A 14,637-nucleotide genomic window follows, 5' to 3' on the forward strand; every position below is an offset into this window, starting at 1 on the left:
GGGAAATCTTTTTGTCCCAAGTCTGGTACCTTAGTGCTAAGATGGGGCTCCCTTTTGTCAAAAGTGGAAGATGGAGCTCCAGTTACCCCTAACCGGACTATTTGCCTTGTTCCCCTAGCGGAGTTTAGCATCTGGACACGGGAGGCTGGTGCTGGTGGTCTCTCCATTGCCGTGGAGGGCCCCAGTAAGGCAGAGATTGCTTTTGAGGACCGGAAAGATGGTTCGTGTGGAGTTTCCTATGTTGTGCAAGAACCTGGTAAGTAGCCACAGAGTTAAACTGGAGACGATTGCTGCACGACTGAAGGTTTTTAACAGCAGGCTTAAAGAGGAAAGGGAGAAGTCAGCAGTAGCTTGGATGTTTGCGGGGGCAGGGGGTTCTGATCGTGCACCTGAGTAGGTGGAGCAGTTTCTCTAGCAGATGTATGAGGATTGGGGAAGATTTGGTGAGAGATCAAAACGTTGGTCTCTGCTATCTCCAGCATGCAGTGTTGGCGTTCAACTTTCATAAGAGGGGAAATCAGTAAAATGAGGTATGGATTAAAAACAGGTTTTATTAATAGTAAGGGAGTGAACAAATAAGTCCTTCCCAAAAAAAGAGGGTTTGGTGGCAATGCAGCACAGGGCCTTCTCTGGAGCAGCACCCTGGTTCTCTGGGATACCTTCCCTAGGGAGGTTAGATTGTCCCCATTCATTCTTCATGATTTCCAGGAGGGCAGTGACAATTGTTACTGCAGGGGTACCCAACATGATGCCCTCCAGATGTTACTGGACTACACTTTGCATCTTCCCTGACCATTGGCCAAGCTGGCAGGAGTTGATGGGAGTTGGGAGCCCAACAACATCTGGAGAGCACCACATTGGCTATCCTCACTTCTAGTGTTCGCACTGGTTCTTGTATTTTTTCCCTTGTAAACCCCCACCTTGTGGGGTGGCCCTTGTTAGAGCCAAAAAGTGGCATATATACAAGTCTTAATAAATAACTGTAGGAAGAGCCTGCAGAGTGTAGGTGGCCCTGTAGCATAGGGTCCTCCAGTGGAGGAGCAGCTGAAGAGATGGACAACCAAGAGAAGACTCTTAACTGGATCTAAGGAAGAGGTAGCCATGTCAAGGTAGTAGAGAAGGCAAGAATGGAGACTGGGGCCTTAAACATCACCAGATAAATGATTGAAACACTGCATCTAGGTTTTCAGTGCTAGGACAAAGACTTTGAGTTTGTGGGGACTTCAGAATCTTCCTCGGCAGAGCTATAGGAGCCAGAAACTCAAATATTAAAGCAGGAGGTAAGATAACTAGAGTAGGTGGGCTCAGAAGGGCAAGGTTCATGCTGTGTCTCAGTACAGGGCAGCCATAGGACTGCCACAGCCTCCCCCCCCCTTTTCTTGTGTCATGTCTTCTGGATTGTAAGCTAGATGATGCAGACTGTCTTACTACTTATTTTTTTTTTGTAAGCTGCCCTGCAAGCCTTTTTGACTGGAGAGTAGGGCGTAGAACCGTTTAAACAATAATAAACGTGGATCATGTTCTCAATTGGACATTGGATCCTGCTGTGCCTGAAATTGGGAGTGATTGTATGTTGAGCACAAAGCAAATGATAGCTGTATGTAGCAACTCTAAAACTGAGGCATATTCCATTGGGTGGGTACTGGAGCAGCTCCAGAGGCAGAGACTCTTCAGAGTTTGTTCTAGCTCCTTCTCTTGGAAATGGCTCCCATAAGGCACTTGGTGAATCCACATGGCAGCCAGCTTCTGGAATCCAACAGGCCATCTGTTGCCAGCTATACTTGGAATGGCTCCAGCATTCTAAAGAGCTTTCTGTTTGCTAATGAGGCTGGCAGATTTTTGGAACAGCCATCTGGAATGCGAGATTGGGTAACTGGCCATCCTGCAAATTGCAAGTGGGGGAGGAAATTGTAGATAGATCCCAAATGTTTCTATTAAAGGAGTGGAGGGCTCCTTTCACCAGAGGATTGTATCTGGGAGACACATTACTGTAAACTCTGCCTTTATGAACACAAATCTCTTAATTGGTGTAGGATTAGCGCATGAGGTAGTATGGTGATTATAGAAGAACTTCTGAATGCTGAAGCTTTTTGGACTTTGCTAAAACTCATCAGATGCAGAAATCCGCACTCAGCATATTCGTTGGGCATCTGTCACTCCATTTTTGGCAGTTGTCAAAATATGTAATTTTGAGCAAATTGTTAAATATGAAATGCATGCTGTGATTCCAATGTTGTCCAAATAGTAGTTGCTCCATATGATCCATCTGCATGTAGATCTGATAATTTCATAAAAGAGAAAATACAATAATTACAAACATCATTAAATTTAAAAATCATTGAATTAAAATTGGCGACAGCAGGAGCTAACAAATCTTTTTACACAGCCCGTTAACCATATGAAGACTGAAATAAAAATATCTTCAGAGTGTTCCTTTAAAAACCAGCAGTGATGAAGCCAGATGTGGAGGTCTGCTACTGAACAGGCCCTCATACCTGCTAACCTGACAGAGCAGGGCTTCAGATACCGATCTCAAATGTTCTGGCAGGCTAATATTACACAGTTAAAACAAACTCCAAAAAAAGATTCCAGACAGCTGCTGAGCTGTTTGGATAAGCATCCCTAACTCTCCCTCCCTCCCTCTTCCCTTGCAGGTGACTATGAGGTTTCTGTGAAGTTCAATGATGAGCACATCCCGGACAGTCCCTTTGTGGTACCTGCCACCTCCACCTCAGATGATTCCCGTCGACTCACTGTTTCTAGTCTTCAGGTGAGGCACTGGGAGAAACCGCCCATTTGCTCCCCCTGCTGGCTGGATTGAGTTGGCACTGTTGCTGTCTTGGGCTGGCTGTTCCTTGTTTCAGGGTTTGGATCCTGAAGAGGGGAAGGGATCAGTTTTAGAGGAAAGGTGTGCTCCCAATCTGTACTGGTCTTGGAGGCTGGAGTGGCTGGGCATTTTTACCAAGAGGGGGGAAAAAGTGACACACAAGTGTCTTGTAGCCATCCTCAGGACAGTCACGGTGCCAGCCCTGCTGGCCACACAGGGATCTGCTCTGGGGTTTTTCTCGTGTCTCGTTTAAAGGCTGCTAACAGTCTCTGCACCTCCAGGCTGCTGGGGCTTAAAGATGGAGAGCTTCCTTGGGCCCATGCCTCTGCCAATCTTGCTGCCATCCTTGAAGACTACTGGCCTTCCTCTTTTCAGGGTGCTAGTCTAATAAATCTCCCCTGTTTGCCTCTTGCCTGCCTTCCTCTTGCGCCTCGGCCCAGCTTCCTGGGGCAGCTCTCCCTCTCTAAGCCACCTGGCTCAGGTAAGTGAGCTTCAGTCTTGTCCTCACTGGGGGAGAGGGAGGCATGCTATCCATGTGGCTAATGGTCTGGAGTGTCTTCATATTATGTTGGGTCAGCGAGACAGACTGGGAGTACTGTTGGTGTACCGTCCACCCTGCTGCCCAACAGCTTCCCTAACTGAGCTGACAGAGGTGGTCTCGGATTTACTGTTGCGATCCCCCAAACTCTAGGTATTGGGGGATCTCAACATTCATGCCGAGACCGCTTTGTCTGGAGCGGCTCAGGACTTCATGACAGCCATGGGGCTGTCTCAATTTGTTACTGGCCCTATACATATATCGGGGCACACTCTAGACTTGATTTTTGCCACTGGATTAGGGGATGGTGATCTGGGAGTGAGGAATTTTACATCTATTCCTTTGTCATGGACAGATCACCGCCTATTGAGGTTTAGACTCACAATGTGTTCTCCCCTCTGCAAGGGTGGAGGACCAATTAAGATGGTCCGTCCCCGGAGACTGATGGATCCTGAGGGTTTTCAAAAGGCTCTAGGGAGTTTTCCGGCTGATAAAACTGACGCTGCTGTCGAAACCCTGGTCACTCTGTGGAATACGGAAATGACCCGGGCAGCTGACGCGATCGCCCCGGTGCGCCCTCTCCGCTGCAGAGCTCAATTGGCACCTTGGTATACCTCGGAGCTAAGATGAAGCAAGATAGGAGATGGCTTGAGTGCAAATGGAGACAAACTCCCGACGCCTGTAATCATGCACTTGCGAAGGCCTCTACCAAACTCTATGTGAAGGCGGTGAGAGCAGCAAAGAAGCAGCACTTTGCTGCCTCCATTCAGTCATCTTCTAACCGCCCAGCGGAACTTTATAAAATTGTCTGGGGACTTTTACATTCTGGTCCTCAGGACGCAATGATACCATCAATAGCCCGCTGTAACGAGTTTGCGAGACACTTCCAAGACAAGATCTTGAACATCCGCCGGGACCTTGACTCCAACATTGTTGCAGTTGAACCCAATGAGGTGTCCGGAGCACAGTCCTGTCCTGTTTAATTGGATGAATTTCAGTTGGTACAGCTCGAGGATGTGGACAAGGTGCTTGGACAGGTGCGGGCGACCACTTCTGCTCTGGATCCTTGCCCCTCGTGGCTAATAAAAGCTAGCAGAAATGGAACAGCCGGCTGGGCCAAGGAGGTGATTAATGCCTCTTTACGAGAGGGAGTGGTCCCACACTGCCTAAAGCAGGCGGTGGTGAGACCGCTCCTAAAAAAACCCTCCTTGGACCCCAACAATCTTGACAACTATAGACCGGTAGCAAATGTTCCTTTTCTGGGCAAGGTCCTAGAGCGCATGGTCGCTCGCCAGCTCCAGGCTCTCTTGGATGAAACTGATTATCTGGATCCATTTCAATCGGGCTTTCGGCCGGGGTTTGGTACAGAAACGGCCTTGGTCGCCCTGTATGATGACCTCTGTCGGGAGAAGGACAGAGGGAGTGTAACTCTGTTGGTTCTCCTTGATCTCTCAGCGGCTTTTGATACCATCGACCATGGTATCCTTCTGGGGCGACTTGCGGATTTAGGAGTTGGAGGCACTGCTTGGCAGTGGCTGTGCTCCTACCTCAAGAACCGTCTCCAGAAGGTGGTGCTTGGGGAGCATTACTCGAGGCCCTGGGTACTCCAATATGGGGTCCCGCAGGGCTCAGTTCTGTCCCCCATGCTCTTTAATACCTATATGAAGCTGCTGGGCGAGGTCATTAGGAGTTTTGGAGTGCGTTTTCAGCAATATGCTGATGATACGCAGCTCTATTTCTCCTTTTCATCTTCTTCAGGTGAGGCTGTTAATGTACTAAACCGCTGCCTGGTCGCGATAATGGACTGGATGAGAGCTAATAAACTGAGACTCAATCCTGACAAAACTGAGATGCTGTTGGTGGGGGGGCCCTCTGCCCAGATGGTTGATGCCCGACCTACCCTAGATGGGGTTACACTCCCCCTAAAGGAGCAGGTCCGTAGTTTGGGGGTCTTATTAGATCCGCTCCTGTCTCTGGAGTCTCAGGTCACCTCGGTGGCACGGAATGCGTTCTACCAGCTTCGGCTGGTAGCCCAACTACGACCCTATCTGGACAGGGAGAACCTTGCCTCAGTTATCCATGCTCTGGTAATCTCTAGATTGGATTACTGTAATGCACTCTACGTAGGGTTACCTTTGAAGACGGTTCGGAAACTTCAGCTGGTGCAGAATGCTGCGGCCAGAGTTCTTACTCGGACTAAAAGATCTGATCATATAACACCTGTCCTGGCCCAGCTGCACTGGCTACCAATACGTTTCCGGGCCAGATTCAAAGTGTTGGTTCTTACCTATAAAGCCCTTAACGGCACCGGACCGCAATACCTGATGGAACGCCTCTCCCACTATGAACCTACCCGTTCGCTGCGCTCTACGTCGAAGGCCCTTCTCCGGGTCCCAAGTCACAAGGAGGCCCGGAGAGCAATAACAAGATCTAGGGCCTTCTCAGTGGTGGCCCCTGAATTATGGAATGCCCTCCCTGATGAGATACGCCTGGCGCCTTCTTTGATATCTTTTCGGTGCCAGGTAAAGACCTACCTCTTTGCCCAGGCATTTTAATTTTAGTTTTAATTTTAATTTTATAGTTAATTGTAATCTCTATTAATTTTGTCTTAATCTGTTTTTAATGTGTTTTTATATTTATATAAAACCAACATTCATTGGTTTTTAAATGTGGTTTTATTCTGTTGTACACCACCCTGAGAACCTGTTGCTAAAGGGCAGTTTAAAAGTGCAATAAATAAAATAATAAATAAATAAATAAATAAGAAGAGGCTTCATGGTAGCCAAAGCTTGATGCCATTGCCCGCTCCGTCCTTTCTGCTGCCTAACGCGCTCTGTGCTTCCAGGAGTCAGGGTTAAAAGTGAACCAGCCAGCCTCGTTTGCCGTCAGCTTGAATGGGGCCAAGGGTGTGATTGATGCCAAGGTGCACAGCCCCTCGGGGGCCCTGGAAGAGTGCCATGTCACAGAAATTGATGAAGGTAAGGAAGGCCTGGCACTGCCTCCCTCTGGCAGAACAGGGTTTCAAGATCTGGATGGCTATGGTTTGCCTACCCTGTATTTAGACAGACTTGAGATCTTTTGCTATCCAGCCAGTTTGGCCTCTGTTCCCCATCTGAGGTGGGGAGGGACCAACTGGGTTAGTCAAAGATGAATATTGCTAGATGCTTTATAGTCAAACAGAAGCATTACTCCCTCTTCCAGGGACGTATTTACCACCATCTTGATCCCCTCGCCCAATCTGTCCTTGCAGCTCATGATGAGCCACAACGGGCAAGGATCGAGTAAGCAGGTGGTTGAAAGCACCTTGTCCACTTCATCAGAAGGAAGAAGCTGAAACCGATCCCACATCACCAGAGAGCCACTGGCCGACTCTGGCTCGCTTACTGTATCCACAGCGCATGGAATCACACTCTTTAGACAGTCGATTTATCCGCAAAGTGCTTTGCAAACTCATCGCAGGAGGTTTTAGTATGTCCCATCGGTTCCGAGGCAACTGGACCGACCAGGCTTCGGACCACTTGGAACAGCCTCCTGGGACAGCACTCTGCGGACGCAATAGAGGCAGCATAAAAATCCTTTTTTGCTGCCCTTGTTGCCACATGGTAGGCTGCCGCAGCTGCTCTAACCCATGTCCAATCGTCCTCCAAGCGAGATTTCGATCACCGGTGCTCTAGCCGTCTCGCCTCCTGCCTCAGAGTTCACAACTGTGGAGTATACCACGGTGCTGTCAGTTCTATTCAGGGGGAGAGGGCGTTTCGGAGCCTCCTGGTCTAATGTCCCGGTGATTGCCTCGTTCCACTCCTCCACCAGGGTCTCAACCGAGTGCCCCTCTGCAGGCTCCATAAAGTCCCCAAGCGCATTCAGGAATCCATCAGACACCTGGGGCAGACCATCCTAATTGGTCCTCTACCCCCATGTAGGGTTTGTGGCATTGAAAAGTCCACCCTCACCAAGTAGTGATCTGACAAGGGGGTGATGGATGTACCCCCTATTTTCAGATCACGAGACAAATACATTACCAAACACAAATAAATTACCAGCTATATGGGTGGGCCCCATGGAAATAAGGTGCAGCTTCCAGGAAGCCGTGGATTCCATGAAGTCCTGAGGTGCCCCTGTGAGGATGGCCTCCGCATGTACATTGAAATCCCCCAGAACCAACAAATTAGGGGATTGCGCCCGCCCATCCTAGACCACCTCTAGGACCTCGGCCAGGGAGTCCGTCGTGCAGTGTGGTGGACGGTACAAGAGCAGAATCCCTAGACTGCCCTGTGGGCCCAACCTCCAGTACATGCAATCAGCAACCTTGGTCTCATGGAGAGGAGGCCTGGTGAGAACCTTGAACATACAAGAACCTTGAACCTACCCTAATAGCATATGGGCAGCCAGTGCAAGCTTTTCAACACCAGAGTTGTGCTGACACTGCAGTCATGTTGGTAGTCTCCATATCCTCAAACTACGTTCCCCAGATTTCCATGGGGTGGATATAAGCATGGCTAGTGCCGGGCATGACTGAGCCCTGGGGAACCAGCCTGCCGTGGGCCCGTGTGCCGTAGCCCAACACACACCCCATACAGGCGGCATGGGACTAATAAGCCTATATGCACACCCCACCTGCCTCTCATGTCATATAAATGACATGCATGCCTAGTGTGCCATCAAGTAAGATGGTGGGGGGGCATCAGCCCCTTAGAGAAGCCCACACCGCCATCTTGGGTGATGGCAGGCATGCATGCACCTTACACTGTAGGTGGGACATGTGGGCGGATTTATTGAAGCCTGCACTATCGGGTAGGGTGCCTGGGAGCTCCCTGTCTGCAATTCGTGGCAGGGTTGGGTTGCAGGACCCGCTGCTGCCACAGATCATAGAACAGGAGTGCCACCCTAACAAGGGACCCTTCAAGGGTCCTCTGGGCCACTGGCTATGCCCACCTTCCTAAGTTACTTTAAGGATGCAACATCCCTGTTGCTAAAGAAACCAGAGCTATGAAGGCTGCTGTATCAAACTCTGAGGCTGCACAGTTGGTTTCCTGTAGTGGCATCTGGGGGTGATGGAGTGCAAGGTCTTCTGGGCAGCCCATAATCTCCTGTCTGGCATGACTCATATTTTGAGACACAATTAATAGGTGTGGCAACAGAACTCCTTTCTGCAGTTCGTTTCCATTTCTCAGTTGCTGATTCAGTTGGCAAAGCAGAAGAGGAAATGGGAGGGGCAGAAACTTGCCCAAGGCCAATAAAAAGGCAGATTTTTGGTTCCCAGCCACTTCCTGCTGGCTCAGGAACTCTCCCTAGTATTAATTCTATTCAGGGAGCCCAGGGTGGAAGTGGGCAGGGGGTATCTTAAGCAGTCCAGGATAAAAAAAAACCCAGAATTTCTTTCCTTTTGCCACTCTCCAGACTGAAGTTGCTGGGTTAGCAAATGTCGTTCAGGAGCCACCTGTCAAATGCCCACCTTCCCAAGTTACTTTAAGGATGCAACATCCCTGTTGCTGAAGAAACCAGAGTTATGAAGGCTGCTGTATCAAACTCTGAGTCTGCACAGTTGGTTTCCTGTAGTGGCATCTGGGGGTAATGCAGTGCAAATTCTTCTGGGCAGCACATAATCTCCTATCTGGCATGACTATTTTGACACACAACTGCAAACTTTGGAAAAAGTTGCAAAACATGGTGCAAGATCACTAGAGTTGCAGGTTGCCTTTGAAGCTCCAAAGGGGCTTTTGGGCGTCTTAAAACTCCGATTCCCCAAAACTGGCACTTCGTTTGGAGACTCCCTATTCAGGGTGTCATATAAGGTTCAGTTGATGATGGAGCAGATCGGGACTGTTTCTGTAGCATCCCACAAAGCATCACTGGTAAGGCAAAACTAACCAAGATGCCAGACTCACTGCGCCTGTGTTAAATCTAGGTCTGTTCCAGTTGCACATAAAAGGAATGAAGGTGCAAACTACAAAATAATATTTTAATATGTAGCCTGAGGCTACAGATGTGTTTCTTACTCAAAAGTAAATATGGTGCCAATGGGGGCTCTTCAGACTATTGGTGACTGCAAATGCCTTTTACTCTAAAGCAGGGGTGGGGGACCTGGTCCCACTCCAGGAGCCAACTTTGACTGGTGTGTGGAACAACCTACATGTCAATCACATGCTGTTATTGTGGTGTCAGCTGATTGACAGATGGGTGTGTTTTGGCGAACATGGCCTCGCAGATCAAATGGGACCCTCTGATGGGCTGAGATTGGCCAATGGGCCAGAGTTCCCCATCCCTGCTCGAAACCAAATGCCCACCTTCTACTTTATGCATGCTTGTTTAAAATCTGGGCCTATGTGAACAGGTCTCCATGTCTAGTTTTTGGCTCTTGGTCTTAAGCAATTAAATCAGAGTTGGGGAACCTGTGGCCCTCCAGATGCTGTTGGAATCCAACTCCCATCAGCCCACATTGGCCAGTGGTCAGGAATGATGGGAGTTGTAGTCCAGCATCATCTGGAGGGCCACAGGTTCATCAGCCCTGTTTTAAAGATTTATTGATCTGTCCTTAGCTTTTGCCTTCCATTTATACTGGTTTTATTTACTGAATGTGTTTAACTTAATCGGCTGAGGCTGCTTGTAAGATTTTCCATGTGACTGAATATTCTACCTTTTTTGTGCTTCCCGTGTATCTGTTTTCTCTGGCACGTGCCTAAATGGTTTGCCACAGAGCCCCTGGCGACGGTTGGCTGGCCTCTTTTAACACCTGCCTGTTCCTCCTCCTTTGTCTTTGCCACAGACAAATATGCAGTGCGTTTCATCCCCCGTGAGAATGGCATCTACTCTGTTGATGTCAAATTCAATGGTAGCCACATTCCTGGCAGTCCCTTCAAAATCCGTGTTGGGGAGCTGGGCCAAGCTGGAGATCCGGGGATGGTGTCTGCCTATGGCCCTGGTTTGGAAGGTGGCGTGACAGGTAATAGGAAAATCCTAAGGGAATTTTTTTTGGGGGGGGGGAATGGGAGGATATTTAGAGCCTTGCAGGGAAACCGCCCATTCTTTGCTCTTATCCCTGTAGGAAGCCCTGCAGAATTCATAGTCAACACCACAAATGCTGGGCCTGGGGCACTGGCTGTCACCATTGACGGTCCCTCTAAGGTGAAGATGGACTGCCAAGAGTGCCCAGAGGGCTACAAGGTCATCTACACGCCCATGGCACCTGGCAGCTACCTCATCTCCATTAAATATGGTGGTCCATACCACATTGCTGGCAGCCCCTTCAAGGCCAAAATCACAGGTAAGCACTGTGGTGCGTGTGTGTGTGAAGTGGAAGCCTAGCTAAGATAGGAGGGTCGCCCACTCTTTAGGTGCTCTTCTAACTCCCAGAGTGATGGACCTCCTCTAAAGACCCAGCAGCAGTGGCTCATCTTCCTTGTTGCAGCAAAGGCTCTGGCTTTTGTGTAGATTAGCATTCCCCAGCTTGGTCCCCTCCAGGTGTTGGTGGTGTACAGCTCCCATTGTCTTTAATCATTGGCCATGCTGATGGGAGTTGGAGACCAACAACATCTGGAAGGCACCAGGATGAGGAAGGCTGATTTTGACGAGGATTTGGGGGGTGGCAGGGGAGGGGGAACAAAGAGCATGTTGCCCAGATACAACTTGGTTCTGTGAACTTTCATGTCATCTGCCTTCCTTTTTCCCTTGTCAGGAGCCCGTCTTGTCCCCAGTCACAGCCTCCATGAGACTTCCTCAGTCTTCATGGATGGAATGGCCAAACCCGATGGAGCAGCACCGAAGTTTGCCTCTGATGCCAGCAAGGTGGTAGCCAAGGGCCTGGGCCTCAACAAGGGCTTCGTAGGCCAAAATAACTCTTTCACAGTTGATTGCAGCAAAGCAGGTAGGCGTAAAAGATTTGTTGGGGAGAAATGGCTAAGAAATGCACATGACCACAGTTTTAGAAGTGGCTGCTGCATGGAGTCTTAATTGTCTGTAGAAAGCCAAAGTCAGCTTTCAAGAACTTTGTTGTTAAGAAGCTTTAAAAATCTCTTTTAGCCAGTGATTAGCTTAGAAGACCAGCTGATGATCAGGATGGAGTTGCTTAGTGGGTCAGATTAATTTTATGAATGGAAATGTGTAGTTGGCTCAATCCTAGTCCAGGGGCTTGGTGTGGGTAGTGGACAAACAAGCCACATACCATAGGTGTGTCCTTAAAAAAAAATGCACATGTGCATGCACACACACACAAGTAACTCGGGTTGCCAAATAAGAGTAGCTTCTGAAATTGAGATTCAGGATCTTCAAGGCATGGCCTCCAAGTACAGCCTGAGGTGGCAGAGCTTGACACCCAAAGTTGGCAACTCTAGTAAGGGCATTTATTGGAAATTATTGGAGAGAGGAAGAGAGATTGCAGAAGAGTTTTAGGTATTGCTAGTATGGAGACTGAAGGGCTTTTAAAAAGGGTCTTGAGGGAACAAAGGAGAAAAAGCTGTTGGACAAGAGAGTGGCTTTTTATGGCTACAGAACAGTGAGAAGTAGAGTAGAAAAGTAAGTATCTAGAACAGCCTTTCCCAACCAGTGTGCCTCCAGATGTTGTTGAACCACAACTTCCATCAGCCTCAGCCAGCATTGCCAGTGGCTGAGGCTGATGGGAGTTGTGGTCCAACAACGTCTGGAGGCACACCAGTTGGGAAAGGCTGATCTAGAACCTTTCCCACCTGGTGCCCCTCAGATGTTTTGGACTACAACTGCCATCAGCCCCAGCCAGCACAACTGATGGGAGTTCTACTCCAAAACATCTAGAGGGCATCAGGTTGAGGAAGGCTAATCTAGAAAATGGAGGGAGTGAAGAGTGAGGTAGTGGAATAATCACCTTATGCTAGCGAGGTATTTGGGGCTAATTCCTTTTTACAACTCTCATGTAAAATGTGTATTTTAAATGGGATTGCCCAGCCTGAATATTCCCAACGTGTGTCACTTCTGACTGACTTCATCCTTTTGTTCTTCCTGCAGGGAACAACATGCTGCTGGTGGGTGTGCATGGCCCCAAGACCCCCTGCGAGGAGATTGTGGTGAAGCACCTGGGCAACCGGCTGTACAATGTAACCTACCTGCTCAAGGACAGAGGGGATTATGTGCTGGTGGTGAAATGGGGAGACGAGCACATCCCCGGCAGCCCCTTCCACATCTCTGTGCCTTAATCCTTCCCCCCACCCTGCCTGATTATAACACTGCCCCTCTTCAGCCCCATTTGTAATGCCACTACCCCCCCCCCACACACACACCTAAGACACTGCCTCTTAAACTTACTTGGCAGGGTTTGTACCAAATGAGTCTGGCTTTATGGGGGTTGGGAGGGAGCAGGTTGCCCTTGAGATGAGTGAGGGGAAATTCCTGTGGATCTGTTTACATGCAGCACTAACTCTTTCCAACCAGTTTTGTCAAGTGATTCCCCCCCCCTTTCCTCCCTTTTTGGGGAGAGGGGCAGCATCTGATTACACTTTTCTTGTCAAAGCACCGGCTTTGTGCCCATGGACTGAATTTTGTGCCTCCCTCTCCAAGCTTGCTGGGGAGGTGTCCTTCCGCCATCAAAAACTGGCACCTGGATACCGCATACCTGTATCAGTGCCATCCACTGCTTGAGAGAAAACCACTGCTCCCAATGGAACTGCAGGCGGCCTGTCTTTTTGGATCTCTAGATTTTCCTCCCCCCTTGCGTCGGCTTGAGATGGAAGCTCTATTGATCACCAGTGGCAGGAGCTGCTGTTGCGTCTCTACTTGCTTTGCCAGTTTATAACAAAAAAAAATCTAGTCCTTCCAAGTCTTAAGTCGTCGTTGTGCACAACTGCCAGTTCCTTTCTTTTTGAGGAGGTAAGGGAATAAAAGTTCTGCTTCAAATGGCTGTTCGTTGTCATGGTCGATTCTGTTTACAGAGTCTTTTGGGATGCTCTCATTTGTTGGGCTGGGTTGACATCAGCTTCGAGCAGAGTCTTTGGAACTTGTTGACACCTTTCCATATTGCCCTGCAACTGATTGCCTGCATTTTTCTGGGAGAGAGGGAGGGGACGGGGACAGAGTAAATACTGCAAATAAGAAAAACATACATAATGGAAAGGTGGGAGCATGACAGCTTCTGCCAAAAGAGGTACGAGGCAAAATCTCTCATAGTTTCAAGTTCTACAAATATTGGAAACTTTTTTTAAAAATTAAAGCTGAGAATTAAGGTTCATCCAAAGGGAGAAACTGACCCCACCCTCCATGGAGGCCCATGCCTGCATCTCTCAAAGGATTCTGGAATGCATTCTGTGGTGCCCCCTCAGTTTCCATGGCTGCTAGCTGGACCGGTTAGGTTTAGCTGAAATTGGTGAACAAGGGCTGTCCAACCCTCCTCAGTGGCTGCACAACCACAAAGGGGAAGACTGGTGGGCTAACTACCCCTAGGCGAGTCTCCTTGACCTTGCCAGTCCACTCCTGGGCCAAGCAGGTTTGTGGTAAAAGGTCTCTCAATCAACTATAGCTGTTATAGGTTTATAACCTAGTATTTTGACTCCCACTCAAAAATAACAGCCTGGAAGCACTGAAGCTCAGCCACAGCTGTGCTTGCCTCTCAGACAACTGCCTGGCTCCTATCTAGGCAAGGCAATCCCACTTAAACCAACATTTAAAGCTAGGTCTCCGGTGGGGTGAAGCTGTGCTCATTAACTAAATGCATAGGGCCTCTAATAGCAGGGTTGTGTGAATGTGGTACTTCTCTGGAAGGGGAGAAAGCCTGTGGAATGTTGCATTTGGCAGAGAATCTGATTTCTCTAGATTGTTTTCCATTTTTAGAAAATCAAGTTTCCTCATCTATGATTGCAGCAGCTTTTGCCCACACATTTTCAGGTGTTGTCTTCGCAATCTCAAAAGCCTCAGCATAGTAGAGTAGATTTCTAGGGATGAGTGGGTGGGGGCTTCACTGCTTGCATCACTTCCCCCCGTTGCCAAATCAAGATCATGCAAGATGAGAAATCTTGCATACATATAATTTAGATGGAGAGGGCCTATAACTTGATTACCTTGGCACAGAATTCAGCCCTGCCTGCTAGCAATTCCAGTTACAGATTCCTTAAGTGAGGAATACTTGGCATGGTGCCCTCTAACTGCTGTTGGGACTCTCATTAGCCTCAGTCAGTAGGGTCAGTGGGAGTTAGGGGCAGCCAACAGATGTTAAGACTCCTATGTGATGGGAAGTTCCATGCACAGCAGTGCAAAACTTAGTGGAATGCATTTGTAATTTGCTTTCTTTGCAGATATACATGCAGAACATAAGTAG

The 14,637-nt window shown here is 48.7% G+C and overlaps 1 protein-coding gene across 4 annotated transcripts in view; it reads left to right on the forward strand.

Moving 5' to 3' along the window:
- Window positions 1-13,227, forward strand: part of FLNA (filamin A) — a 98,253-nt gene extending 85,026 nt beyond the window's left edge. For all 4 annotated transcript variants that reach the window (XM_061614247.1, XM_061614248.1, XM_061614249.1 and 1 more), the window contains 7 exons: window positions 119-256; window positions 2,655-2,770; window positions 6,211-6,343; window positions 10,129-10,305; window positions 10,408-10,626; window positions 11,038-11,226; window positions 12,339-13,227. In XM_061614247.1, the coding sequence (XP_061470231.1) occupies window positions 119-256; window positions 2,655-2,770; window positions 6,211-6,343; window positions 10,129-10,305; window positions 10,408-10,626; window positions 11,038-11,226; window positions 12,339-12,526 (1,160 nt within the window). In that variant the 3' untranslated portion in view covers window positions 12,527-13,227. The remainder of the gene's footprint in view (window positions 1-118; window positions 257-2,654; window positions 2,771-6,210; window positions 6,344-10,128; window positions 10,306-10,407; window positions 10,627-11,037; window positions 11,227-12,338) is intronic.
- The last annotated feature ends 1,410 nt before the right edge of the window (window positions 13,228-14,637 follow it).

This window comes from Rhineura floridana, chromosome 3, assembly GCF_030035675.1.
Source record: "Rhineura floridana isolate rRhiFlo1 chromosome 3, rRhiFlo1.hap2, whole genome shotgun sequence".
Taxonomy (NCBI): Eukaryota; Metazoa; Chordata; class Lepidosauria; order Squamata; family Rhineuridae; genus Rhineura; species Rhineura floridana.